The sequence below is a fragment of the Phyllobates terribilis genome, unplaced genomic scaffold (assembly GCF_046119375.1).
Source record: "Phyllobates terribilis strain yellow unplaced genomic scaffold, ASM4611937v1 Scaffold_9__5_contigs__length_417890890, whole genome shotgun sequence".
NCBI lineage: Eukaryota > Metazoa > Chordata > Amphibia > Anura > Dendrobatidae > Phyllobates > Phyllobates terribilis.
Window position 1 is genome coordinate 385,984,918 of NW_027362769.1, and position 27,837 is coordinate 386,012,754.

The following is a 27,837-nucleotide window of genomic DNA, read 5'->3' on the forward strand; positions in this document are numbered from 1 at the left end:
CTTGTACATAGGAGCAGTATTACAGTAGTTATATTCTTGTATATAGGAGCAGTATTACAGTAGTTATATTCTTGTACATAGGGGCAGTATTATAGTAGTTATACTCTTGTACATAGGGGCAGTATTATAGTAGTTATACTCTTGTACATAGGAGCAGTATTATAGTAGTTATATTCTTGTACATAGGGACAGTATTATAGTAGTTATATTCTTGTACATAGGGGCAATATTATAGTAGTTATATTCTTGTACATAGGGGCAGAATTATAGTAGTTATACTCTTGTACATAGGAGCAGTATTATAGTAGTTATATTCTTGTACATAGGGGCAGTATTCTATTAGTTATATTCTTGTACATAGGGACTGTATTATAGTAGTTATATTCTTGTACATAGGGGCAGTATTATAGTAGTCATAATCTTATATATAGGGGGCAGTATTATAGTAGTTATATGCTTGGACATGGGGCAGTATTATAGAAGTTATATTCTTGTACATAGGAGCAGTATTATAGTAGTTATATTCTTATACATAGGGTGCAGTATTATAGTAATTATATTCTTGTACATAGGGGCAGTATTATAGTAGTTATATTCTTGTACATAGGGGCAGTATTATAGAAGTTATATTCTTGTACATAGGAGCAGTATTATAGTAGTTATATTCTTGTATATAGGGGGCAGTATTATAGTAGTTATATTCTTGTACATAGGGAGTAGTATTATAGTAGTTATATTCTTGTACATAGGGGCAGTATTATAGTAGCTATATTCTTGTACATAGGGAGCAGTATTATAGTAGATATATTCTTGTACATAGGGGGCAGTATTATAGTAGTTATATTCTTGTACATAGGGGCAGTATTATAATAGTTATATTCTTGTACACAGGAACAGTATTATAATAGTTATATTCTTGTACATAGGGGGCAGTATTATAGAAGTTATATTCTTGTACATAGAGGGCAGTATTATAGTAGTTATATTCTTGTACATAGGGGCAGTATTATAGTAGTTATATTCTTGTACATAGGGGGCTGTATTATAGTAGTTATATTCTTGTACATAGGAGCAGTATTATAGTAGTTATATTCTTGTACATAGGGGCAGTATTATAGTAGTTATATTCTTGTACATAGGGGGCAGTATTATAGTAGTTATATTCTTTTACATAGGGGCAGTATTATAGTAGTTATATTCTTGTACATAGGGGGCTGTATTATAGTAGTTATATTCTTGTACATAGGAGCAGTATTATAGTAGTTATATTCTTGTACATAGGGGCAGTATTATAGTAGTTATATTCTTGTACATAGGAGCAGTATTATAGTAGTTATATTCTTGTACATAGGAGCAGTATTATAGTAGTTATATTCTTGTACATAGGGGCAGTATTATAGTAGTTATATTCTTGTACATAGGAGCAGTATTATAGTAGTTATATTCTTGTACATAGGGAGCAGTATTATAGTAGTTATATTCTTGTACATAGGGGCAGTATTATAGTAGTCATATTCTTGTACATAGGAGCAGTATTATAGTAGTTATATTCTTGTACATAAGGGGCAGTATTATAGTAGTTATATTCTTGTACATAGGAGCAGTATTATAGTAGTTATATTCTTGTACATAGGGGGCAGTATTAAAGTAGTTATATTCTTGTACATAGAGGGCAGTATTATAGTAGTTATATTCTTGTATATAGGAGCAGTATTATAGTAGTTATATTCTTGTACATAGGGAGCAGTATTATAGTAGTTATATTCTTGTACATAGGGGCAGTATTATAGTAGTTATATTCTTGTACATAGGGAGCAGTATTATAGTAGTTATATTCTTGTACATAGGGGCAGTATTATAGTAGTTATATTCTTGTACATAGGGGGCAGTATTATAGTAGTTATATTCTTGTACATAGGGAGCAGTATTATAGTAGTTATATTCTTATACATAGAGGGCAGTATTATAGTAGTTATATTCTTGTACATAGGGAGCAGTATTATAGTAGTTATATTCTTGTACATAGGGAGCAGTATTATAGTAGTTATATTCTTGTATATAGGGGGCAGTATTATAGTAGTTATATTCTTGTACATAGGGGCAGTATTATAGTATTTATATTCTTGTACATAGGAGCAGTATTATAGTAGTTATATTCTTGTACATAGGGAGCAGTATTATAGTAGTTATATTCTTGTACATAGGGGGCAGTATTATAGTAGCTATATTCTTGTACATAGGAGCAGTATTATAGTAGCTATATTCTTGTATATAGGGGCAGTATTATAGTAGTTATATTCTTGTACATAGGGGCAGTATTATAGTAGTTATATTCTTGTATATAGGAGCAGTATTATAGTGGTTATATTCTTGTACATAGGGAGCAGTATTATAGTAGTTATATTCTTGTACATAGGGAGCAGTATTATAGTAGTTATATTCTTGTACATAGGGGCAGTATTATAGTAATTATATTCTTGTACATAGGGGGCAGTATTATAGTAGTTATATTCTTGTACATGGGGGCAGTATTATAGTAATATAAATTCTTGTATATAGGAGCAGTATTATAGTAGTTATATTCTTGTACATAGGGGCAGTATTATAGTAGTTATATTCTTGTACATAGGGAGCAGTATTATAGTAGTTAAATTCTTGTACATAGGGGGCAGTATTATAGTAGTTATATTCCTGTACATAGGAGCAGTATTATAGTAGTTATATTCTTGTATATAGAGGCAGTATTATAGTAGTTATATTCTTGTACATAGGGGCAGTATTATAGTAGTTATATTCTTGTACATAGGGGCAGTATTATAGTAGTTATATTCTTGTACATAGGGGGCAGTATTATAGTAGTTATATTCTTGTACATAAGGGGCAGTATTATAGTAGTTATATTCTTGTACATAGGAGCAGTATTATAGTAGTTATATTCTTGTACATAGGGGGCAGTATTAAAGTAGTTATATTCTTGTACATAGGGAGCAGTATTATAGTAGTTATATTCTTGCATATAGGGAGTAGTATTATAGTAGTTATATTCTTGTACATAGGGGCAGTATTATAGTAGTCATATTCTTGTACATAGGAGCAGTATTATAGTAGTTATATTCTTGTACATAAGGGGCAGTATTATAGTAGTTATATTCTTGTACATAGGAGCAGTATTATAGTAGTTATATTCTTGTACATAGGGGGCAGTATTAAAGTAGTTATATTCTTGTAAATAGAGGGCAGTATTATAGTAGTTATATTCTTGTATATAGGAGCAGTATTATAGTAGTTATATTCTTGTACATAGGGAGCAGTATTATAGTAGTTATATTCTTGTACATAGGGGCAGTATTATAGTAGTTATATTCTTGTACATAGGGAGCAGTATTATAGTAGTTATATTCTTGTACATAGGGGCAGTATTATAGTAGTTATATTCTTGTACATAGGGGGCAGTATTATAGTAGTTATATTCTTGTACATAGGGAGCAGTATTATAGTAGTTATATTCTTATACATAGAGGGCAGTATTATAGTAGTTATATTCTTGTACATAGGGAGCAGTATTATAGTAGTTATATTCTTGTACATAGGGAGCAGTATTATAGTAGTTATATTCTTGTATATAGGGGGCAGTATTATAGTAGTTATATTCTTGTACATAGGGGCAGTATTATAGTAGTTATATTCTTGTACATAGGAGCAGTATTATAGTAGTTATATTCTTGTACATAGGGAGCAGTATTATAGTAGTTATATTCTTGTACATAGGGGGCAGTATTATAGTAGCTATATTCTTGTACATAGGAGCAGTATTATAGTAGCTATATTCTTGTATATAGGGGCAGTATTATAGTAGTTATATTCTTGTACATAGGGGCAGTATTATAGTAGTTATATTCTTGTATATAGGAGCAGTATTATAGTGGTTATATTCTTGTACATAGGGAGCAGTATTATAGTAGTTATATTCTTGTACATAGGGAGCAGTATTATAGTAGTTATATTCTTGTACATAGGAGCAGTATTATAGTGGTTATATTCTTGTACATAGGGGCAGTATTATAGTAGTTATATTCTTGTACATAGGGGGCAGTATTAAAGTAGTTATATTCTTGTACATAGGGAGCAGTATTATAGTAGTTATATTCTTGCATATAGGGAGCAGTATTATAGTAGTTATATTCTTGTACATAGGGGCAGTATTATAGTAGTTATATTCTTGTACATAGGAGCAGTATTATAGTAGTTATATTCTTGTACATAAGGGGCAGTATTATAGTAGTTATATTCTTGTACATAGGAGCAGCATTATAGTAGTTATATTCTTGTACATAGGGGGCAGTATTAAAGTAGTTATATTCTTGTACATAGGGAGCAGTATTATAGTAGTTATATTCTTGCGTATAGGGAGCAGTATTATAGTAGTTATATTCTTGTACATAGGGGCAGTATTATAGTAGTTATATTCTTATACATAGGGGGCAGTATTATAGTAGTTATATTCTTGTACATAGGAGCAGTATTATAGTAGTTATATTCTTGTACATAGGGGCAGTATTATAGTAGTTATATTCTTGTACATAGGAGCAGTATTATAGTAGCTATATTCTTGTACATACGGGCAGTATTATAGTAGTTATATTCTTGTACATAGGAGCAGTATTATAGTAGTTATATTCTTGCACATAGGGGCAGTATTATAGTAGTTATATTCTTGTACATAGGGGCAGTATTATAGTAGTTATATTCTTGTACATAGGGGCAGTATTATAGTAGTTATATTCTTGTACATAGGTGCAGTATTATAGTAGTTATATTCTTGTATATAGGAGCAGTATTATAGTAGTTATATTCTTGTATATAGGAGCAGTATTATAGTAGTTATATTCTTGTATATAGGAGCGGTATTACAGTAGATATATTCTTGTACATAGGGGCAGTATTATAGTAGTTATATTCTTGTACATAGGGGCAGTATTATAGTAGTTATATTCTTGTACATAGGGGGCAGTATTATAGTAGTTATATTCTTGTATATAGGAGCAGTATTATAGTAGTTATATTCTTGTACATAGGAGCAGTATTATAGTAGTTATATTCTTGTATATAGGAGCGGTATTACAGTAGTTATATTCTTGTACATAGGAGCAGTATTACAGTAGTTATATTCTTGTATATAGGAGCAGTATTACAGTAGTTATATTCTTGTACATAGGGGCAGTATTATAGTAGTTATACTCTTGTACATAGGGGCAGTATTATAGTAGTTATACTCTTGTACATAGGAGCAGTATTATAGTAGTTATATTCTTGTACATAGGGACAGTATTATAGTAGTTATATTCTTGTACATAGGGGCAATATTATAGTAGTTATATACTTGTACATAGGGGCAGAATTATAGTAGTTATACTCTTGTACATAGGAGCAGTATTATAGTAGTTATATTCTTGTACATAGGGGCAGTATTCTATTAGTTATATTCTTGTACATAGGGACTGTATTATAGTAGTTATATTCTTGTACATAGGGGCAGTATTATAGTAGTCATAATCTTATATATAGGGGGCAGTATTATAGTAGTTATATGCTTGGACATGGGGCAGTATTATAGAAGTTATATTCTTGTACATAGGAGCAGTATTATAGTAGTTATATTCTTATACATAGGGTGCAGTATTATAGTAATTATATTCTTGTACATAGGGGCAGTATTATAGTAGTTATATTCTTGTACATAGGGGCAGTATTATAGAAGTTATATTCTTGTACATAGGAGCAGTATTATAGTAGTTATATTCTTGTATATAGGGGGCAGTATTATAGTAGTTATATTCTTGTACATAGGGAGTAGTATTATAGTAGTTATATTCTTGTACATAGGGGCAGTATTATAGTAGCTATATTCTTGTACATAGGGAGCAGTATTATAGTAGATATATTCTTGTACATAGGGGGCAGTATTATAGTAGTTATATTCTTGTACATAGGGGCAGTATTATAATAGTTATATTCTTGTACACAGGAACAGTATTATAATAGTTATATTCTTGTACATAGGGGGCAGTATTATAGAAGTTATATTCTTGTACATAGAGGGCAGTATTATAGTAGTTATATTCTTGTACATAGGGGCAGTATTATAGTAGTTATATTCTTGTACATAGGGGGCTGTATTATAGTAGTTACATTCTTGTACATAGGAGCAGTATTATAGTAGTTATATTCTTGTACATAGGGGCAGTATTATAGTAGTTATATTCTTGTACATAGGGGGCAGTATTATAGTAGTTATATTCTTTTACATAGGGGCAGTATTATAGTAGTTATATTCTTGTACATAGGGGGCTGTATTATAGTAGTTATATTCTTGTACATAGGAGCAGTATTATAGTAGTTATATTCTTGTACATAGGGGCAGTATTATAGTAGTTATATTCTTGTACATAGGAGCAGTATTATAGTAGTTATATTCTTGTACATAGGAGCAGTATTATAGTAGTTATATTCTTGTACATAGGGGCAGTATTATAGTAGTTATATTCTTGTACATAGGAGCAGTATTATAGTAGTTATATTCTTGTACATAGGGAGCAGTATTATAGTAGTTATATTCTTGTACATAGGGGCAGTATTATAGTAGTCATATTCTTGTACATAGGAGCAGTATTATAGTAGTTATATTCTTGTACATAAGGGGCAGTATTATAGTAGTTATATTCTTGTACATAGGAGCAGTATTATAGTAGTTATATTCTTGTACATAGGGGACAGTATTAAAGTAGTTATATTCTTGTACATAGAGGGCAGTATTATAGTAGTTATATTCTTGTATATAGGAGCAGTATTATAGTAGTTATATTCTTGTACATAGGGAGCAGTATTATAGTAGTTATATTCTTGTACATAGGGGCAGTATTATAGTAGTTATATTCTTGTACATAGGGAGCAGTATTATAGTAGTTATATTCTTGTACATAGGGGCAGTATTATAGTAGTTATATTCTTGTACATAGGGGGCAGTATTATAGTAGTTATATTCTTGTACATAGGGAGCAGTATTATAGTAGTTATATTCTTATACATAGAGGGCAGTATTATAGTAGTTATATTCTTGTACATAGGGAGCAGTATTATAGTAGTTATATTCTTGTACATAGGGAGCAGTATTATAGTAGTTATATTCTTGTATATAGGGGGCAGTATTATAGTAGTTATATTCTTGTACATAGGGGCAGTATTATAGTATTTATATTCTTGTATATAGGAGCAGTATTATAGTAGTTATATTCTTGTACATAGGGAGCAGTATTATAGTAGTTATATTCTTGTACATAGGGAGCAGTATTATAGTAGTTATATTCTTGTACATAGGGGCAGTATTATAGTAATTATATTCTTGTACATAGGGGGCAGTATTATAGTAGTTATATTCTTGTACATGGGGGCAGTATTATAGTAATATAAATTCTTGTATATAGGAGCAGTATTATAGTAGTTATATTCTTGTACATAGGGGCAGTATTATAGTAGTTATATTCTTGTACATAGGGAGCAGTATTATAGTAGTTAAATTCTTGTACATAGGGGGCAGTATTATAGTAGTTATATTCCTGTACATAGGAGCAGTATTATAGTAGTTATATTCTTGTATATAGAGGCAGTATTATAGTAGTTATATTCTTGTACATAGGGGCAGTATTATAGTAGTTATATTCTTGTACATAGGGGCAGTATTATAGTAGTTATATTCTTGTACATAGGGGGCAGTATTATAGTAGTTATATTCTTGTACATAAGGGGCAGTATTATAGTAGTTATATTCTTGTACATAGGAGCAGTATTATAGTAGTTATATTCTTGTACATAGGGGGCAGTATTAAAGTAGTTATATTCTTGTACATAGGGAGCAGTATTATAGTAGTTATATTCTTGCATATAGGGAGCAGTATTATAGTAGTTATATTCTTGTACATAGGGGCAGTATTATAGTAGTCATATTCTTGTACATAGGAGCAGTATTATAGTAGTTATATTCTTGTACATAAGGGGCAGTATTATAGTAGTTATATTCTTGTACATAGGAGCAGTATTATAGTAGTTATATTCTTGTACATAGGGGGCAGTATTAAAGTAGTTATATTCTTGTAAATAGAGGGCAGTATTATAGTAGTTATATTCTTGTATATAGGAGCAGTATTATAGTAGTTATATTCTTGTACATAGGGAGCAGTATTATAGTAGTTATATTCTTGTACATAGGGGCAGTATTATAGTAGTTATATTCTTGTACATAGGGAGCAGTATTATAGTAGTTATATTCTTGTACATAGGGGCAGTATTATAGTAGTTATATTCTTGTACATAGGGGGCAGTATTATAGTAGTTATATTCTTGTACATAGGGAGCAGTATTATAGTAGTTATATTCTTATACATAGAGGGCAGTATTATAGTAGTTATATTCTTGTACATAGGGAGCAGTATTATAGTAGTTATATTCTTGTACATAGGGAGCAGTATTATAGTAGTTATATTCTTGTATATAGGGGGCAGTATTATAGTAGTTATATTCTTGTACATAGGGGCAGTATTATAGTAGTTATATTCTTGTACATAGGAGCAGTATTATAGTAGTTATATTCTTGTACATAGGGAGCAGTATTATAGTAGTTATATTCTTGTACATAGGGGGCAGTATTATAGTAGCTATATTCTTGTACATAGGAGCAGTATTATAGTAGCTATATTCTTGTATATAGGGGCAGTATTATAGTAGTTATATTCTTGTACATAGGGGCAGTATTATAGTAGTTATATTCTTGTATATAGGAGCAGTATTATAGTGGTTATATTCTTGTACATAGGGAGCAGTATTATAGTAGTTATATTCTTGTACATAGGGAGCAGTATTATAGTAGTTATATTCTTGTACATAGGGGCAGTATTATAGTAGTTATATTGTTGTACATAGGGGGCAGTATTAAAGTAGTTATATTCTTGTACATAGGGAGCAGTATTATAGTAGTTATATTCTTGCATATAGGGAGCAGTATTATAGTAGTTATATTCTTGTACATAGGGGCAGTATTATAGTAGTTATATTCTTGTACATAGGAGCAGTATTATAGTAGTTATATTCTTGTACATAAGGGGCAGTATTATAGTAGTTATATTCTTGTACATAGGAGCAGCATTATAGTAGTTATATTCTTGTACATAGGGGGCAGTATTAAAGTAGTTATATTCTTGTACATAGGGAGCAGTATTATAGTAGTTATATTCTTGCGTATAGGGAGCAGTATTATAGTAGTTATATTCTTGTACATAGGGGCAGTATTATAGTAGTTATATTCTTGTACATAGGGGCAGTATTATAGTAGTTATATTCTTATACATAGGGGGCAGTATTATAGTAGTTATATTCTTGTACATAGGAGCAGTATTATAGTAGTTATATTCTTGTACATAGGGGCAGTATTATAGTAGTTATATTCTTGTACATAGGAGCAGTATTATAGTAGCTATATTCTTGTACATACGGGCAGTATTATAGTAGTTATATTCTTGTACATAGGAGCAGTATTATAGTAGTTATATTCTTGCACATAGGGGCAGTATTATAGTAGTTATATTCTTGTACATAGGGGCAGTATTATAGTAGTTATATTCTTGTACATAGGGGCAGTATTATAGTAGTTATATTCTAGTACATACGGGCAGTATTATAGTAGTTATATTCTTGTACATAGGAGCAGTATTATAGTAGTTATATTCTTGTACATAGGAGCAGTATTATAGTAGTTATATTCTTGTACATACGGGCAGTATTATAGTAGTTATATTCTTGTACATAGCTGCAGTATTATAGTAGTTATAGTCTAGTACATACGGGCAGTATTATAGTAGTTATATTCTTGTACATAGGGGGCAGTATTATAGTAGTTATATTCTTGTACATAGGGGCAGTATTATAGTAGTTATATTCTTGTACATACGGGCAGTATTATAGTAGTTATATACTAGTACATACGGGCAGTATTATAGTAATTATATTCTTGTACATACGGGCAGTATTATAGTAGTTATATTCTTGCACATAGGGGGCAGTATTATAGTAGTTATATTCTTGTACATAGGGGCAGTATTATAGTAGTTATATTCTTGCACGTAGGAGCAGTATTATAGTAGTTATATTCTTGTACATAGGGGCAGTATTATAGTAGTTATATTCTTGTACATAGGCAGCAGTATTATAGTAGTTATATTCTTGTACATAGGGGCAGTATTATAGTAGTTATATTCTTGTACATAGGGGGCAGTATTATAGTAGTTATATTCTTGTACATAGGGAGCAGTATTATAGTAGTTATATTCTTATACATAGAGGGCAGTATTATAGTAGTTATATTCTTGTACATAGGGAGCAGTATTATAGTAGTTATATTCTTGTACATAGGGAGCAGTATTATAGTAGTTATATTCTTGTATATAGGGGGCAGTATTATAGTAGTTATATTCTTGTACATAGGGGCAGTATTATAGTAGTTATATTCTTGTACATAGGAGCAGTATTATAGTAGTTATATTCTTGTACATAGGGAGCAGTATTATAGTAGTTATATTCTTGTACATAGGGGGCAGTATTATAGTAGCTATATTCTTGTACATAGGAGCAGTATTATAGTAGCTATATTCTTGTATATAGGGGCAGTATTATAGTAGTTATATTCTTGTACATAGGGGCAGTATTATAGTAGTTATATTCTTGTATATAGGAGCAGTATTATAGTGGTTATATTCTTGTACATAGGGAGCAGTATTATAGTAGTTATATTCTTGTACATAGGGAGCAGTATTATAGTAGTTATATTCTTGTACATAGGAGCAGTATTATAGTGGTTATATTCTTGTACATAGGGGCAGTATTATAGTAGTTATATTCTTGTACATAGGGGGCAGTATTAAAGTAGTTATATTCTTGTACATAGGGAGCAGTATTATAGTAGTTATATTCTTGCATATAGGGAGCAGTATTATAGTAGTTATATTCTTGTACATAGGGGCAGTATTATAGTAGTTATATTCTTGTACATAGGAGCAGTATTATAGTAGTTATATTCTTGTACATAAGGGGCAGTATTATAGTAGTTATATTCTTGTACATAGGAGCAGCATTATAGTAGTTATATTCTTGTACATAGGGGGCAGTATTAAAGTAGTTATATTCTTGTACATAGGGAGCAGTATTATAGTAGTTATATTCTTGCGTATAGGGAGCAGTATTATAGTAGTTATATTCTTGTACATAGGGGCAGTATTATAGTAGTTATATTCTTGTACATAGGGGCAGTATTATAGTAGTTATATTCTTATACATAGGGGGCAGTATTATAGTAGTTATATTCTTGTACATAGGAGCAGTATTATAGTAGTTATATTCTTGTACATAGGGGCAGTATTATAGTAGTTATATTCTTGTACATAGGAGCAGTATTATAGTAGCTATATTCTTGTACATACGGGCAGTATTATAGTAGTTATATTCTTGTACATAGGAGCAGTATTATAGTAGTTATATTCTTGCACATAGGGGGCAGTATTATAGTAGTTATATTCTTGTACATAGGGGCAGTATTATAGTAGTTATATTCTTGTACATAGGGGCAGTATTATAGTAGTTATATTCTAGTACATACGGGCAGTATTATAGTAGTTATATTCTTGTACATAGGAGCAGTATTATAGTAGTTATATTCTTGTACATAGGAGCAGTATTATAGTAGTTATATTCTTGTACATACGGGCAGTATTATAGTAGTTATATTCTTGTACATAGCAGCAGTATTATAGTAGTTATAGTCTAGTACATACGGGCAGTATTATAGTAGTTATATTCTTGTACATAGGGGGCAGTATTATAGTAGTTATATTCTTGTACATAGGGGCAGTATTATAGTAGTTATATTCTTGTACATACGGGCAGTATTATAGTAGTTATATACTAGTACATACGGGCAGTATTATAGTAATTATATTCTTGTACATACGGGCAGTATTATAGTAGTTATATTCTTGCACATAGGGGGCAGTATTATAGTAGTTATATTCTTGTACATAGGGGCAGTATTATAGTAGTTATATTCTTGCATGTAGGAGCAGTATTATAGTAGTTATATTCTTGTACATAAGAGCAGTATTATAGTAGTTATATTCTTGTACATAGGGGCAGTATTATAGTAGTTATATTCTTGTACATAGGGGCAGTATTATAGTAGTTATATTCTAGTACATACGGGCAGTATTATAGTAGTTATATTCTTGTATATAAGAGCGGTATTACAGTAGTTATATTCTATACATAGGGGGCAGTATTATAGTAGTTATATTCTTGAACATAGGAGCAGAATTACAGTAGTTATATTCTTGTATATAGGAGCAGTATTATAGTAGTTATATTCTTGTATATAGGAGCGGTATTACAGTAATTATATTCTTGTACATAGGGGCAGTATTATAGTAGTTATATTCTTGTACATAGGGGCAGTATTATAGTAGTTATATTCTTGTACATAGGGGCAGTATTATAGTAGTTATATTCTTGTACATAAGAGCAGTATTATAGTAGTTATATTCTTGTACATACGGGCAGTATTATAGTAGTTATATTCTTGTACATAGGGGCAGTATTATAGTAGTTATATTCTTGTACATAGGGGGCAGTATTATAGTAGTTATATTCTTGTATATAGGGGCGGTATTACAGTAGTTATATTCTTGTACATAGGAGCAGTATTTAGTAGTTATATTCTTGTACATAGGAGCAGTATTATAGTAGTTATTTTCTTGTATATAGGAGCAGTATTATAGTAGTTATATTCTTGTATATAGGAGCGGTATTACAGTAGTTATATTCTTGTACATAGGGGCAGTATTATAGTAGTTATATTCTTGTACATAGGTGCAGTATTATAGTAGTTATATTCTTGTATATAGGAGCAGTATTATAGTAGTTATATTCTTGTATATAGGAGCAGTATTATAGTAGTTATATTCTTGTATATAGGAGCGGTATTACAGTAGATATATTCTTGTACATAGGGGCAGTATTATAGTAGTTATATTCTTGTACATAGGGGCAGTATTATAGTAGTTATATTCTTGTACATAGGGGGCAGTATTATAGTAGTTATATTCTTGTATATAGGAGCAGTATTATAGTAGTTATATTCTTGTACATAGGAGCAGTATTATAGTAGTTATATTCTTGTATATAGGAGCGGTATTACAGTAGTTATATTCTTGTACATAGGAGCAGTATTACAGTAGTTATATTCTTGTATATAGGAGCAGTATTACAGTAGTTATATTCTTGTACATAGGGGCAGTATTATAGTAGTTATACTCTTGTACATAGGGGCAGTATTATAGTAGTTATACTCTTGTACATAGGAGCAGTATTATAGTAGTTATATTCTTGTACATAGGGACAGTATTATAGTAGTTATATTCTTGTACATAGGGGCAATATTATAGTAGTTATATTCTTGTACATAGGGGCAGAATTATAGTAGTTATACTCTTGTACATAGGAGCAGTATTATAGTAGTTATATTCTTGTACATAGGGGCAGTATTCTATTAGTTATATTCTTGTACATAGGGACTGTATTATAGTAGTTATATTCTTGTACATAGGGGCAGTATTATAGTAGTCATAATCTTATATATAGGGGGCAGTATTATAGTAGTTATATGCTTGGACATGGGGCAGTATTATAGAAGTTATATTCTTGTACATAGGAGCAGTATTATAGTAGTTATATTCTTATACATAGGGTGCAGTATTATAGTAATTATATTCTTGTACATAGGGGCAGTATTATAGTAGTTATATTCTTGTACATAGGGGCAGTATTATAGAAGTTATATTCTTGTACATAGGAGCAGTATTATAGTAGTTATATTCTTGTATATAGGGGGCAGTATTATAGTAGTTATATTCTTGTACATAGGGAGTAGTATTATAGTAGTTATATTCTTGTACATAGGGGCAGTATTATAGTAGCTATATTCTTGTACATAGGGAGCAGTATTATAGTAGATATATTCTTGTACATAGGGGGCAGTATTATAGTAGTTATATTCTTGTACATAGGGGCAGTATTATAATAGTTATATTCTTGTACACAGGAACAGTATTATAATAGTTATATTCTTGTACATAGGGGGCAGTATTATAGAAGTTATATTCTTGTACATAGAGGGCAGTATTATAGTAGTTATATTCTTGTACATAGGGGCAGTATTATAGTAGTTATATTCTTGTACATAGGGGGCTGTATTATAGTAGTTATATTCTTGTACATAGGAGCAGTATTATAGTAGTTATATTCTTGTACATAGGGGCAGTATTATAGTAGTTATATTCTTGTACATAGGGGGCAGTATTATAGTAGTTATATTCTTTTACATAGGGGCAGTATTATAGTAGTTATATTCTTGTACATAGGGGGCTGTATTATAGTAGTTATATTCTTGTACATAGGAGCAGTATTATAGTAGTTATATTCTTGTACATAGGGGCAGTATTATAGTAGTTATATTCTTGTACATAGGAGCAGTATTATAGTAGTTATATTCTTGTACATAGGAGCAGTATTATAGTAGTTATATTCTTGTACATAGGGGCAGTATTATAGTAGTTATATTCTTGTACATAGGGAGCTGTATTATAGTAGTTATATTCTTGTACATAGGAGCAGTATTATAGTAGTTATATTCTTGTACATAGGGAGCAGTATTATAGTAGTTATATTCTTGTACATAGGGGACAGTATTATAGTAGTCATATTCTTATACATAGGGGGCAGTATTATAGTAGTTATATTCTTGTACATAGGGGTAGTATTATAGTAGATATATTCTTGTACATAGGGGGCAGTATTATAGTAGTTATATTCTTGTACATAGGGGCAGTATTATAGTTGTTATATTCTTTTACATAGGGGCAGTATTATAGTAGTTATATTCTTGTACATAGGGAGCAGTATTATAGTAGTTATATTCTTGTACATAGGGGGCAGTATTATAGTAGTTATATTCTTGTACATAGGGGGCAGTATTATAGTACTTATATTCTTGTACATAGGGGGCAGTATTATAGTAGTTATAGTCTTGTTCATAGGGGCAGTATTATAGTAGTTATATTGTACATAGGGGCAGCATTATAGTAGTTATATTCTTGTACATAGGGGCAGTATTATAGTAGTTATATTCTTGTACATAGGGGCAGTATTATAGTAGTTATATTCTTGTACATAGGAGCAGTATTATAGTAGTTATATTCTTGTACATACGGGCAGTATTATAGTAGTTATATTCTTGTACATAGGGGCAGTATTATAGTAGTTATATTCTTGTACATAGGGGGCAGTATTATAGTAGTTATATTCTTGTATATAGGAGCGGTATTACAGTAGTTATATTCTTGTACATAGGAGCAGTATTTAGTAGTTATATTCTTGTACATAGGAGCAGTATTATAGTAGTTATTTTCTTGTATATAGGAGCAGTATTATAGTAGTTATATTCTTGTATATAGGAGCAGTATTACAGTAGTTATATTCTTGTACATAGGGGCAGTATTATAGTAGTTATATTCTTGTACATAGGGGCAGTATTATAGTAGTTATATTCTTGTATATAGGAGCAGTATTATAGTAGTTATATTCTTGTATATAGGAGCAGTATTATAGTAGTTATATTCTTGTATATAGGAGCGGTATTACAGTAGATATATTCTTGTACATAGGGGCAGTATTTTAGTAGTTATATTCTTGTACATAGGTGCAGTATTATAGTAGTTATATTCTTGTACATAGGGGGCAGTATTATAGTAGTTATATTCTTGTATATAGGAGCAGTATTATAGTAGTTATATTCTTGTACATAGGAGCAGTATTATAGTAGTTATATTCTTGTACATAGGAGCGGTATTACAGTAGTTATATTCTTGTACATAGGAGCAGTATTACAGTAGTTATATTCTTGTATATAGGAGCAGTATTACAGTAGTTATATTCTTGTACATAGGAGCAGTATTATAGCAGTTATATTCTTGTATATAGGAGCGGTATTACAGTAGTTATATTCTTGTACATAGGGGCAGTATTATAGTAGTTATATTCTTGTACATAGGGGCAGTATTATAGTAGTTATATTCTTGTACATACGGGGCAGTATTATAGTAGTTATATTCTTATACATAGGGGGCAGTATTATAGTAGTTATATTCCTGTACATAGGAGCAGTATTATAGTAGTTATATTCTTGTACATAAGAGCAGTGTTATAGCAGTTATATTCTTGTACATAGAGGCAGTATTATAGAAGTTATATTCTTGTACCTAGGAGCAGTATTATAGTAGTTATATTCTTGTACATACGGGGCAGTATTATAGTAGTTATATTCTTATACATACGGGGCAGTATTATAGTAGTTATATTCTTATACATAGGGGGCAGTATTATAGTAGTTATATTCTTGTACATAGGAGCAGTATTATAGTAGTTATATTCTTGTACATAGGGGCAGTATTATAGTAGCTATATTCTTGTACATAGGAGCAGTATTATAGTAGTTATATTCTTGTACATAGGGGGCAGTATTATAGTAGTTATTTTCTTGTACATAGGGGGCAGTATTATAGTAGTTATATTCTTGTACATAGGGGGCAGTATTATAGTAGTTATATTCTTGTACATAGGAGCAGTATTATAGTAGTTATATTCTTGTACGTAGGAGCAGTATTATAGTAGTTATATTCTTATACATAGGGAGTAGTATTATAGTAGTTATATTCTTTTACATAGGAGCAGTATTATAGTAGTTATATTCTTGTACATAGGAGCAGTATTATAGTAGTTATATTCCTGTACATAGGAGCATTATTATAGTAGTTATATTCTTATACATAGGGAGTAGTATTATAGTAGTTATATTCTTGTACATAGGAGCAGTATTATAGTAGTTATATTCTTGTACATAGGGGCAGTATTATAATAGTTATATTCTTATACATAGGGGGCAGTATTATAGTAGTTATATTCCTGTACATACGAGCAGTATTATAGTAGTTATATTCTTGTACATAGGGGCAGTATTATAGTAGTTATATTCCTGTACATAGGGGGCAGTATTATAGTAGTTATATTCTTGTACATAGAGGCAGAATTATAGAAGTTAAATTCTTGTACATAGGAGCAGTATTATAGTAGTTATATTCTTGTACATACGGGGCAGTATTATAGTAGTTATATTTTTGTCCATAGGGGGCAGTATTATAGTAGTTATATTCTTGTACATAGGAGCAGTATTATAGTAGTTATATTCTTGTACATAGGGGCAGTATTATAGTAGTTACATTCTTTTACACAGGGGGCAGTATTATAGTAGTTATATTCTTGTACATAGGAGCAGTATTATAGTAGTTATATTCTTGTACATAGAGGCAGTATTATAGTAGGTATATTCTTGTACATAGGGGGCAGTATTATAGTAGTTATATTCTTGTACATAGGGGGCAGTATTATAGTAGTTATATTCTTGTACATTGGGGCAGTATTATAGTAGTTATATTCTTGTACATAGGGGGCAGTATTCTATTAGTTATATTCTTGTACATAGGGACAGTATTATAGTAGTTATATTCTTGTACATAGGGGCAGTATTCTATTAGTTATATTCTTGTACATAGGGGCAGTATTATAGTAGTCATATTCTTATACATAGGGGGCAGTATTATAGTAGTTATATTCTTGTACATAGGGGCAGTATTATAGTAGTTATATTCTTGCACATAGGGAGCAGTATTATAGTAGATATATTCTTGTACATAGGGGGCAGTATTATAGTAGTTATATTCTTGTACATAGGGGCAGTATTATAATAGTTATATTCTTGTACACAGGAGCAGTATTATAGTAGTTATATTCTTGTACATAGGGGCAGTATTATAGTACTTATAATCTTATACATAGGGGGCATTATTATAGTAGTTATATTCTTATACATAGGGGGCAGTATTATAGTAGTCATATTCTTGTTCAAAGGAGCAGTATTATAGTGGTTATATTCTTGTACATAGAGGCAGTATTATAGTAGTTATATTCTTGTACATGTGAGCAGTATTATAGTAGCCATATTCTTGTACATAGTGGCAGTATTATAGTAGTTATATTCTTGTACATAGGGGCAGTATTATAGTAGTTATATTCTTGTACATAAGGGCAGTATTATAGTAGTTATATTCTTGTACATAGGGACAGTATTATAGTAGTTATATTCTTGTACATAGGGGCAATATTATAGTAGTTATATTCTTGTACATAGGGGCAGTATTATAGTAGTTATACTCTTGTACATAGGAGCAGTATTATAGTAGTTATATTCTTGTACATAGGGGCAGTATTCTATTAGTTATATTCTTGTACATAGGGACTGTATTATAGTAGTTATATTCTTGTACATAGGGGCAGTATTATAGTAGTCATAATCTTATATATAGGGGGCAGTATTATAGTAGTTATATTCTTGGACATGGGGCAGTATTATAGAAGTTATATTCTTGTACATAGGAGCAGTATTATAGTAGTTATATTCTTATACATAGGGTGCAGTATTATAGTAATTATATTCTTGTACATAGGGGCAGTATTATAGTAGTTATATTCTTGTACATAGGGGCAGTATTATAGAAGTTATATTCTTGTACATAGGAGCAGTATTATAGTAGTTATATTCTTGTATATAGGGGGCAGTATTATAGTAGTTATATTCTTGTACATAAGGAGTAGTATTATAGTAGTTATATTCTTGTACATAGGGGCAGTATTATAGTAGCTATATTCTTGTACATAGGGAGCAGTATTATAGTAGATATATTCTTGTACATAGGGGGCAGTATTATAGTAGTTATATTCTTGTACATAGGGGCAGTATTATAATAGTTATATTCTTGTACACAGGAACAGTATTATAATAGTTATATTCTTGTACATAGGGGGCAGTATTATAGAAGTTATATTCTTGTACATAGGGGGCAGTATTATAGTAGTTATATTCTTGTACATAGGGGCAGTATTATAGTTGTTATATTCTTTTACATAGGGGCAGTATTATAGTAGTTATATTCTTGTACATAGGGGGCTGTATTATAGTAGTTATATTCTTGTACATAGGAGCAGTATTATAGTAGTTATATTCTTGTACATAGGGGCAGTATTATAGTAGTTATATTCTTGTACATAGGAGCAGTATTATAGTAGTTATATTCTTGTACATAGGAGCAGTATTATAGTAGTTATATTCTTGTACATAGGGGCAGTATTATAGTAGTTATATTCTTGTACATAGGGAGCTGTATTATAGTAGTTATATTCTTGTACATAGGAGCAGTATTATAGTAGTTATATTCTTGTACATAGGGAGCAGTATTATAGTAGTTATATTCTTGTACATAGGGGGCAGTATTATAGTAGTCATATTCTTATACATAGGGGGCAGTATTATAGTAGTTATATTCTTGTACATAGGGGTAGTATTATAGTAGATATATTCTTGTACATAGGGGGCAGTATTATAGTAGTTATATTCTTGTACATAGGGGCAGTATTATAGTTGTTATATTCTTTTACATAGGGGCAGTATTATAGTAGTTATATTCTTGTACATAGGGAGCAGTATTATAGTAGTTATATTCTTGTACATATGGGGCAGTATTATAGTAGTTATATTCTTGTACATAGGGGGCAGTATTATAATACTTATATTCTTGTACATAGGGGGCAGTATTATAGTAGTTATAGTCTTGTTCATAGGGGCAGTATTATAGTAGTTATATTGTACATAGGGGCAGCATTATAGTAGTTATATTCTTGTACATAGGGGCAGTATTATAGTAGTTGTATTCTTGTACATAGGGAGCAGTATTATAGTAGCTATATTCTTGTACATAGGGAGCAGTATTATAGTAGATATATTCTTGTACATAGGGGGCAGTATTATAGTAGTTATATTCTTGTACATAGGGGCAGTATTATAATAGTTATATTCTTGTACACAGGAGCAGTATTATGATAGTTATATTCTTGTACATAGGGGGCAGTATTATAGAAGTTATATTCTTGTACATAGTGGGCAGTATTATAGTAGTTATATTCTTGTACATAGGGGCAGTATTATAGTTGTTATATTCTTTTACATAGGGGCAGTATTATAGTAGTTATATTCTTGTACATAGGGGGCTGTATTATAGTAGTTATATTCTTGTACATAGGAACAGTATTATAGTTATATTCTTGTACATAGGAGCAGTATTATAGTAGTTATATTCTTGTCCATAGGGGCAGTATTATAGTAGTTATATTCTTGTACATAGGGAGCTGTATTATAGTAGTTATATTCTTGTACATAGGAGCAGTGTTATAGTAGTTATATTCTTGTACATAGGGAGCAGTATTATAGTAGTTATATTCTTGTACATAGGGGGCAGTATTATAGTAGTCATATTCTTATACATAGGGGGCAGTATTATAGTAGCTATATTCTTGTACATAGGGGTAGTATTATAGTAGATATATTCTTGTACATAGGGGGCAGTATTATAGTAGTTATATTCTTGTACATAGGGGCAGTATTATAGTTGTTATATTCTTTTACATAGGGGCAGTATTATAGTAGTTATATTCTTGTACATAGGGAGCAGTATTATAGTAGTTATATTCTTGTACATAGGGGGCAGTATTATAGTAGTTATATTCTTGTACATAGGGGGCAGTATTATACTACTTATATTCTTGTACATAGGGGGCAGTATTATAGTAGTTATATTCTTGTTCATAGGGGCAGTATTATAGTAGTTATATTGTACATAGGGGCAGCATTATAGTAGTTATATTCTTGTACATAGGGGCAGTATTATAGTAGTTATACTCTTGTACATAGGAGCAGTATTATAGTAGTTATATTCTTGTACATAGGGACAGTATTATAGTAGTTATATTCTTGTACATAGGGGCAGTATTATAGTAGTTATACTCTTGTACATAGGAGCAGTATTATAGTAGTTATATTCTTGTACATAGGGGCAATATTATAGTAGTTATATTCTTGTACATAGGGGCAGTATTATAGTAGTTATACTCTTGTACATAGGAGCAGTATTATAGTAGTTATATTCTTGTACATAGGGGCAATATTATAGTAGTTATATTCTTGTACATAGGGGCAGTATTATAGTAGTTATACTCTTGTACATAGGGACAGTATTATAGTAGTTATATTCTTGTACATAGGGGCAGTATTATAGTAGTTATATTCTTGTACATAGGGGCAGTATTATTGTGGTTATATTCTTGTACATAGGGGACAGTATTTTAGTAGTTATATTCTTGTACATAGGGGCAGTATTATAGTAGTCATATTCTTATACATAGGGGGCAGTATTATTGTAGTTATATTCTTGTACATAGGGGCAGTATTATAGTAGTTATATTCTTGTACATAGGGAGCAGTATTATAGTAGATATATTCTTGTACATAGGGGGCAGTATTATAGTAGTTATATTCTTGTACATAGGGGGCAGTATTATAGTAGTTATATTCTTTTACATAGGGGCAGTATTATAGTAGTTATATTCTTGTAGATAGGGAGCAGTATTATAGTAGTTATATTCTTGTACATAGGGGCCGTATTATAGTAGTCATATTCTTATACATAGGGGGCAGTATTATAGTAGTTATATTCTTGTACATAGGGGTAGTATTATAGTAGATATATTCTTGTACATAGGGGGCAGTATTATAGTAGTTATATTCTTGTACATAGGGGCAGTATTATAGTTGTTATATTCTTTTACATAGGGGCAGTATTATAGTAGTTATATTCTTGTACATAGGAGCAGTATTATAGTAGTTATATTCTTGTACATAGGGAGCAGTATTATAGTAGTTATATTCTTGTATATAGGGGGCAGTATTATAGTAGTTATATTCTTGTACATAGGAGGCAGTATTATAGTAGTTATATTCTTGTACATAGGAGCAGTATTATAGTAGTTATATTCTTGTACATAGGAGCAGTATTATAGTAGTTATATTCTTGTACATAGGGGGCAGTATTATAGTAGTTATATTCTTGTACATAGGGGCAGTATTATAGTAGTTATATTCTTGTACATAGGAGCAGTATTATAGTAGTTATATTCTTGTACATAGGGGGCAGTATTATAGTAGTTATATTCTTGTACATAGGAGCAGTATTATAGTAGTTATATTCTTGTACATAGGGGGCAGTATTATAGTAGTTATATTCTTGTACATAGGGGCAGTATTATAGTAGTTATATTCTTGTACATAGGGAGCAGTATTATAGTAATTATATTCTTGTACATAGGGGCAGTATTATAGTAGTTATACTCTTGTACATAGGAGCAGTATTATAGTAGTTATATTCTTGTACATAGGGGTAGTATTATAGTAGATATATTCTTGTACATAGGGAGCAGTATTATAGTAGTTATATTCTTGTACATAGGGGCAGTATTATAGTTGTTATATTCTTTTACATAGGGGCAGTATTATAGTAGTTATATTCTTGTACATAGGAGCAGTATTATAGTAGTTATATTCTTGTACATAGGGAGCAGTATTATAGTAGTTATATTCTTGTATATAGGGGGCAGTATTATAGTAGTTATATTCTTGTACATAGGAGGCAGTATTATAGTAGTTATATTCTTGTACATAGGAGCAGTATTATAGTAGTTATATTCTTGTACATAGGAGCAGTATTATAGTAGTTATATTCTTGTACATAGGGGGCAGTATTATAGTAGTTATATTCTTGTACATAGGGGCAGTATTATAGTAGTTATATTCTTGTACATAGGAGCAGTATTATAGTAGTTATATTCTTGTACATAGGGGGCAGTATTATAGTAGTTATATTCTTGTACATAGGAGCAGTATTATAGTAGTTATATTCTTGTACATAGGGGGCAGTATTATAGTAGTTATATTCTTGTACATAGGGGCAGTATTATAGTAGTTATATTCTTGTACATAGGGGGCAGTATTATAGTAGTTATATTCTTGTACATAGGGGGCAGTATTATAGTAGTTATATTCCTGTACATAGGGGGCAGTATTATAGTAGATATATTCTTGTACATAGGGGGCAGTATTATAGTAGTTATATTCTTGTACATAGAGGGCAGTATTATAGTAGATATATTCTTGTACATAGGGGGCAGTATTATAGTAGTTATATTCCTGTACATAGGGGGCAGTATTATAGTAGATATATTCTTGTACATAGGGGGCAGTATTATAGTAGTTATATTCTTGTACATAGGGGGCAGTATTATAGTAGTTATATTCTTGTACATAGGGGCAGTATTATAGTAGTTATATTCTTGTACATAGGGGGCAGTATTATAGTAGTTATATTCTTGTACATAGGGGGCAGTATTATAGTAGTTATATTCCTGTACATAGGGGGCAGTATTATAGTAGATATATTCTTGTACATAGGGGGCAGTATTATAGTAGTTATATTCTTGTACATAGAGGGCAGTATTATAGTAGATATATTCTTGTACATAGGGAGCAGTATTATAGTAGTTATATTCTTGTACATAGGGGCAGTATTATAGTAGTTATACTCTTGTACATAGGGGGCAGTATTAGAACAGCCACACTCTTGTCCTGTGGCTATATTTTGGAGTTATGTAATGTAACCTGCCCAGTTGTCTCTCACCCATCTCTATGTCGAGCCTCTTCAGCTCTTGTTCTATATCCAGGACCCGTCTCTCCAGACCCTCGTGTTTTCCGGGCAATGCCCCCAGACTGTTTAGGATCTTTTTTACATTGCGCTGTTTGGTCTCATTGCTTAGTGTCCAGTCTTCGCTCTGGTGATGATACGGCATAAATGATAGGTATGTGTTGAAATCACATAAAGTGTTTTTATGGAAATTCGATAGCGCGAGAGTAAAAGAACCCCCCTCCGCACATTCAGCGCATTGTACAGCATTATACGCGGTATATAAATCATGTGTATATACAATGGAAATGCCCTTTTCATATGGATGACTTCCTAACACGACCTCCATTCATCTCTCAGCTGTTTGTATTGGGGGGCGGTAATCATTATACCGCTATTGTTACGCTGCCTATTGTAGTCAATGGAGGTTAATTGCTTAGATTGTTGTCACTGCGCTCAGACAATCCCTTTAATAACAGTGAAAGTGATCTCATCAGGTCTTTACCGCCATCCAGTCTCCTATAACCAGAAACAGTACTGACTAAAACATGAGAAGGGGCGGAAGGGAGGATTGAGGAGTGACCCAAAAGGGAAATTTTAGCTTTCAAATACTGCTTCTCCTGGACCGTCTTTGGTCAGAAATACTTTTATATCCCGTGCGAAAACTTTTTTTTTTTTCAGAATGCTCAGGTTCCTCTGTTATTCCTCTTGGAAATGTATGAATAATCTGGGGAATTACCATTCCCCTTGTGAAAGGGGTTAGTCCCTATACACTACCCGCACTGATTGGACAGTGCTGTGACAAGTGATTGATCAATGGACCGTGTGACAGGGACTCACCCCTTATTGGTAACACTCAGTTGTCATTTAAGTTTCCAGGAGGAATAAGAGAGGTTCGGTAAAAGAAAATGATGCAGCAAGGTTTTAGTGACATTTTAGTGACATTTTAGTGATTTGAAGTTCTCTAAATATATATTATATACCTTGTCGGCCAGAACATCATGTATAGTTGGCCAGGTGACCAGGTCAGATGGCTCGGGATAGGAATACAGCTTTCTCTGCAGATTCTCCTGTAATGAGAAGGAAAGAAATTTATTATATTCAAATAAATTAGCATATATTTGCATGTATGTCATATACCTATAAAGTTAGTATACCCCATATATACCATACGCGCTCGATCGAGGTGTTCTGAATGAGGAGAGGGGTAGCTCCTCAGGGTTCGGCTTATCTTCCCTGAGAACAAATGACTGGATGATCCTGCTCATTCCCAAGATATGTTTGGATGGCCCCCCATACACATGGCCCCCATAACCTTATCTTTAGAATGAGGGACATAATATTTTGAGCAATCATCCCAAAAGATGCGTGTGATATGTAAGGTCCAGGGTCCCGTGAGCGCTCACCAGCTTGTCTTCTAGCAGGGGGACATGTTGCGTCCTCCCGTCCAGGTCTTGTAGTCTCCTTTCCACCTCCTGGATATTTATCTGTAAAGCAGAAAGAAGATATGACATATCCTGCCAACGAGGCTCCTCAGAGGAGAACATGCACCAGCCATGCTGGGTTCCTATTGGTACTTTCTCTTCTTGGTTTGTCCGCCCCCAAGGAGCGACCTCATGTAAAATGAATGATTTTTATGCTGAATATTGTCACTCTAACTTTATATTTCCACCTGGAGCCTTACCTTTGTTATCTGGTTGCCCAGAGATGCTAGTCTTTCTTGGATGAAGTCGTTGGCCTGTCTCAGGGTGTTGAAGGTGCTGAGTAGCTCCTGGAAGGCGCTCATGGCCTAGAATAGAGATGCGATTGGTGAGTTATGGCTTGTGGAGGGTGTACCTATACCAAGCATAGTGGTAGTAGTCACATCTGTGGCCATGTTGATTTATGGGGCCCAAAAACCCTTAGGTTTGAGGGTCTACAATGCAGTAGGACTGCGAGCAATTCTTAAAAAGTGATATAGGTTTTCATTGCCCATGACCGATCCAAGCTATGGTTCCTCTCTATGAACCCAATAGCAGCTGTTGGGGCTTTTTGGGTCTTCACCCTCACATTCATGTCTAGAACACGTTCACGTCTGACCTTGTGGACTCCATCTTCGTTGATCTCCGTCTTCTTCTTGAGCTGCATTAGCTGCCACATCTCCTCCACAGGTTTCCTTTGGGATTGACTGGCTTGTAAAAGACTGGTGGAGCTTGGCAAAGAATCTAGATGGTGGAGCCTGGACTCCATCTGGGCCACCTTGTCCAGCAGCTGGTGGAACAGCGTGGATGGTTTCCCTGAGTCGTCCATGTTAATCGGCCCCGGCTGTATGAATTCCCTCTCCTCCTGGGACAACTTCCTCCGCACGTCCACCACCTGCAGGTGGTCCATGAGCCCGTAGAGTAGGGAGTAGAGCGCATTGAAATTTACTGCACCAAGTTCTGGAGAACCTATTGCTAAGTTCAGGAGCTCCTTGAAGGACACGGAGCCTGGCATGGTGGAGGCGGCTGAGGGGTCTAGACGAGAATGCAACATAAATAAGTAAATATGCGACATAAAGAAGCAAAACACTGCACAAGATCCTATAAAAATGGATGGAGTTGGAAGTAGACACCACAATGTTCCTCAAGAATGATACTCTTCAGGTATTTTACACTTTAAGGGATGGGCAAAATGACACTTAAAGGGGACTTGTCACACGGTGAAACGCATCCAGTTTTTGCCCCTTATATTATTCCTGCTGTTCCTCGGAGTATTTTTTTATTTTTTTCTCTCAAATCCACCATATTGTTCTAGAGATATGGGTCTTTTTACTTTTATGGCGTTTACCAAGGGGCGTGGCTCACAATGCAGCGCAACCTCAAGACACACCCCCTTATTAAAAAAAAAGTATAAAATTAATACTAAATAAAAAGGCCCATATCTCTGGAACCGTATGTCGGATTTAAGAAAGACAAAAATTGGAATATACAGGAGAGGAGCGATAATTAATTGTAAGGACTTTTGTGCTGGTGACATGTCCTCCTTAAAGGGGTTGTCCACTCATTTCATACATAAGGAAAAAAAAAGTGTTATTGCCTGCAGCTTCCCCCTGGAGATATCAGAGTGGCCAGATCGGTGCCGATCACTTGATTTAGGGAATCCACCCTCACTAATATCTGATCCAACCCAGTTTATATCCGCGACATGTCATCCTATTAATATTCCCGGTATAACCTTTAAGCACCAGCTTGTTCCCGATACCTTACCTTATGAAGAAGCAGAGGCGGCTGGTGTCTCTGGATAGAGTGCAAGCTCTTCAGTCCAGCTGGTGCATGCTGGAATTCATTCTGTCCTAGAGGGAAACCTCCTAGCAACCCTCGCAGCCGGCCATGCCTGCTGAGTCCCGGATTGTGCCGGGAAGTTTTCACCGATTGCTAGGAGACCAGAGAAACGCCTGGTAATCTGCAGAGGACTCTTCTTGTCTAGTGTTTATGTCCCTGTTGCCACCGCTGCTGCTGGTAACTTAACCCCTGAGTTTCCTGCACTATGGACCTCTGCATTCAGTCAGCCGCTGGCGAGCAGATATACATCGCTCCTCAATCGGCGGATCAGTGGCTAAAAGCAAACTGGCGCCTTCATACTTGCTGAAAGATCCTGCATGTACTGTAGGAAGCAGCTCCTGATGGCAGCAGCTAAAAGCCCTAAGGGAACGTTCACACAAACAATTTGCCACCTGAGTATTTAACCACAGTTCAGAAGCAAATCCAGGATAAAAATCTGCATAAATTATAGGAAATTTGTCACTGATTTTGAGGCAGATTTGCAGCAAATTTCATCCTAAGAATTATAAAGGGATAAATCAGCAGTGAAATGCAGATTTAAAATCAGAGACATAAGTCGATTTCCGCTGCAGATTTTTTTCACCCTCCATATACGAAACATTTTCAGTCCACAAATCTGCCTGTAAAAATCTGCAACAGATGCCACGGACGACTTTGCAACCGATTTGACGCAAATCACATGCAAAATCAGCATATACAACATGTATTTGCTG

General features: G+C 32.8%; 2 protein-coding genes across 8 annotated transcripts in view; one reads left to right on the forward strand and one right to left on the reverse strand.

Moving 5' to 3' along the window:
- Nucleotides 1–27,438, reverse strand: part of CUNH16orf96 (chromosome unknown C16orf96 homolog) — a 53,692-nt gene extending 26,254 nt beyond the window's left edge. For both annotated transcript variants that reach the window (XM_073648593.1, XM_073648592.1), the window contains exons 1-6: nt 27,050–27,438; nt 25,902–26,317; nt 25,507–25,611; nt 25,229–25,309; nt 24,806–24,892; nt 23,820–23,970 (exon numbers count right to left, since the gene is read on the reverse strand). In XM_073648593.1, coding sequence (XP_073504694.1) covers nt 23,820–23,970; nt 24,806–24,892; nt 25,229–25,309; nt 25,507–25,611; nt 25,902–26,297 — 820 coding nt within the window. In that variant the 5' untranslated portion in view covers nt 26,298–26,317; nt 27,050–27,438. The remainder of the gene's footprint in view (nt 1–23,819; nt 23,971–24,805; nt 24,893–25,228; nt 25,310–25,506; nt 25,612–25,901; nt 26,318–27,049) is intronic.
- Nucleotides 1–27,837, forward strand: part of CDIP1 (cell death inducing p53 target 1) — a 60,278-nt gene that overhangs the window by 21,984 nt on the left and 10,457 nt on the right. The window lies entirely within an intron of this gene.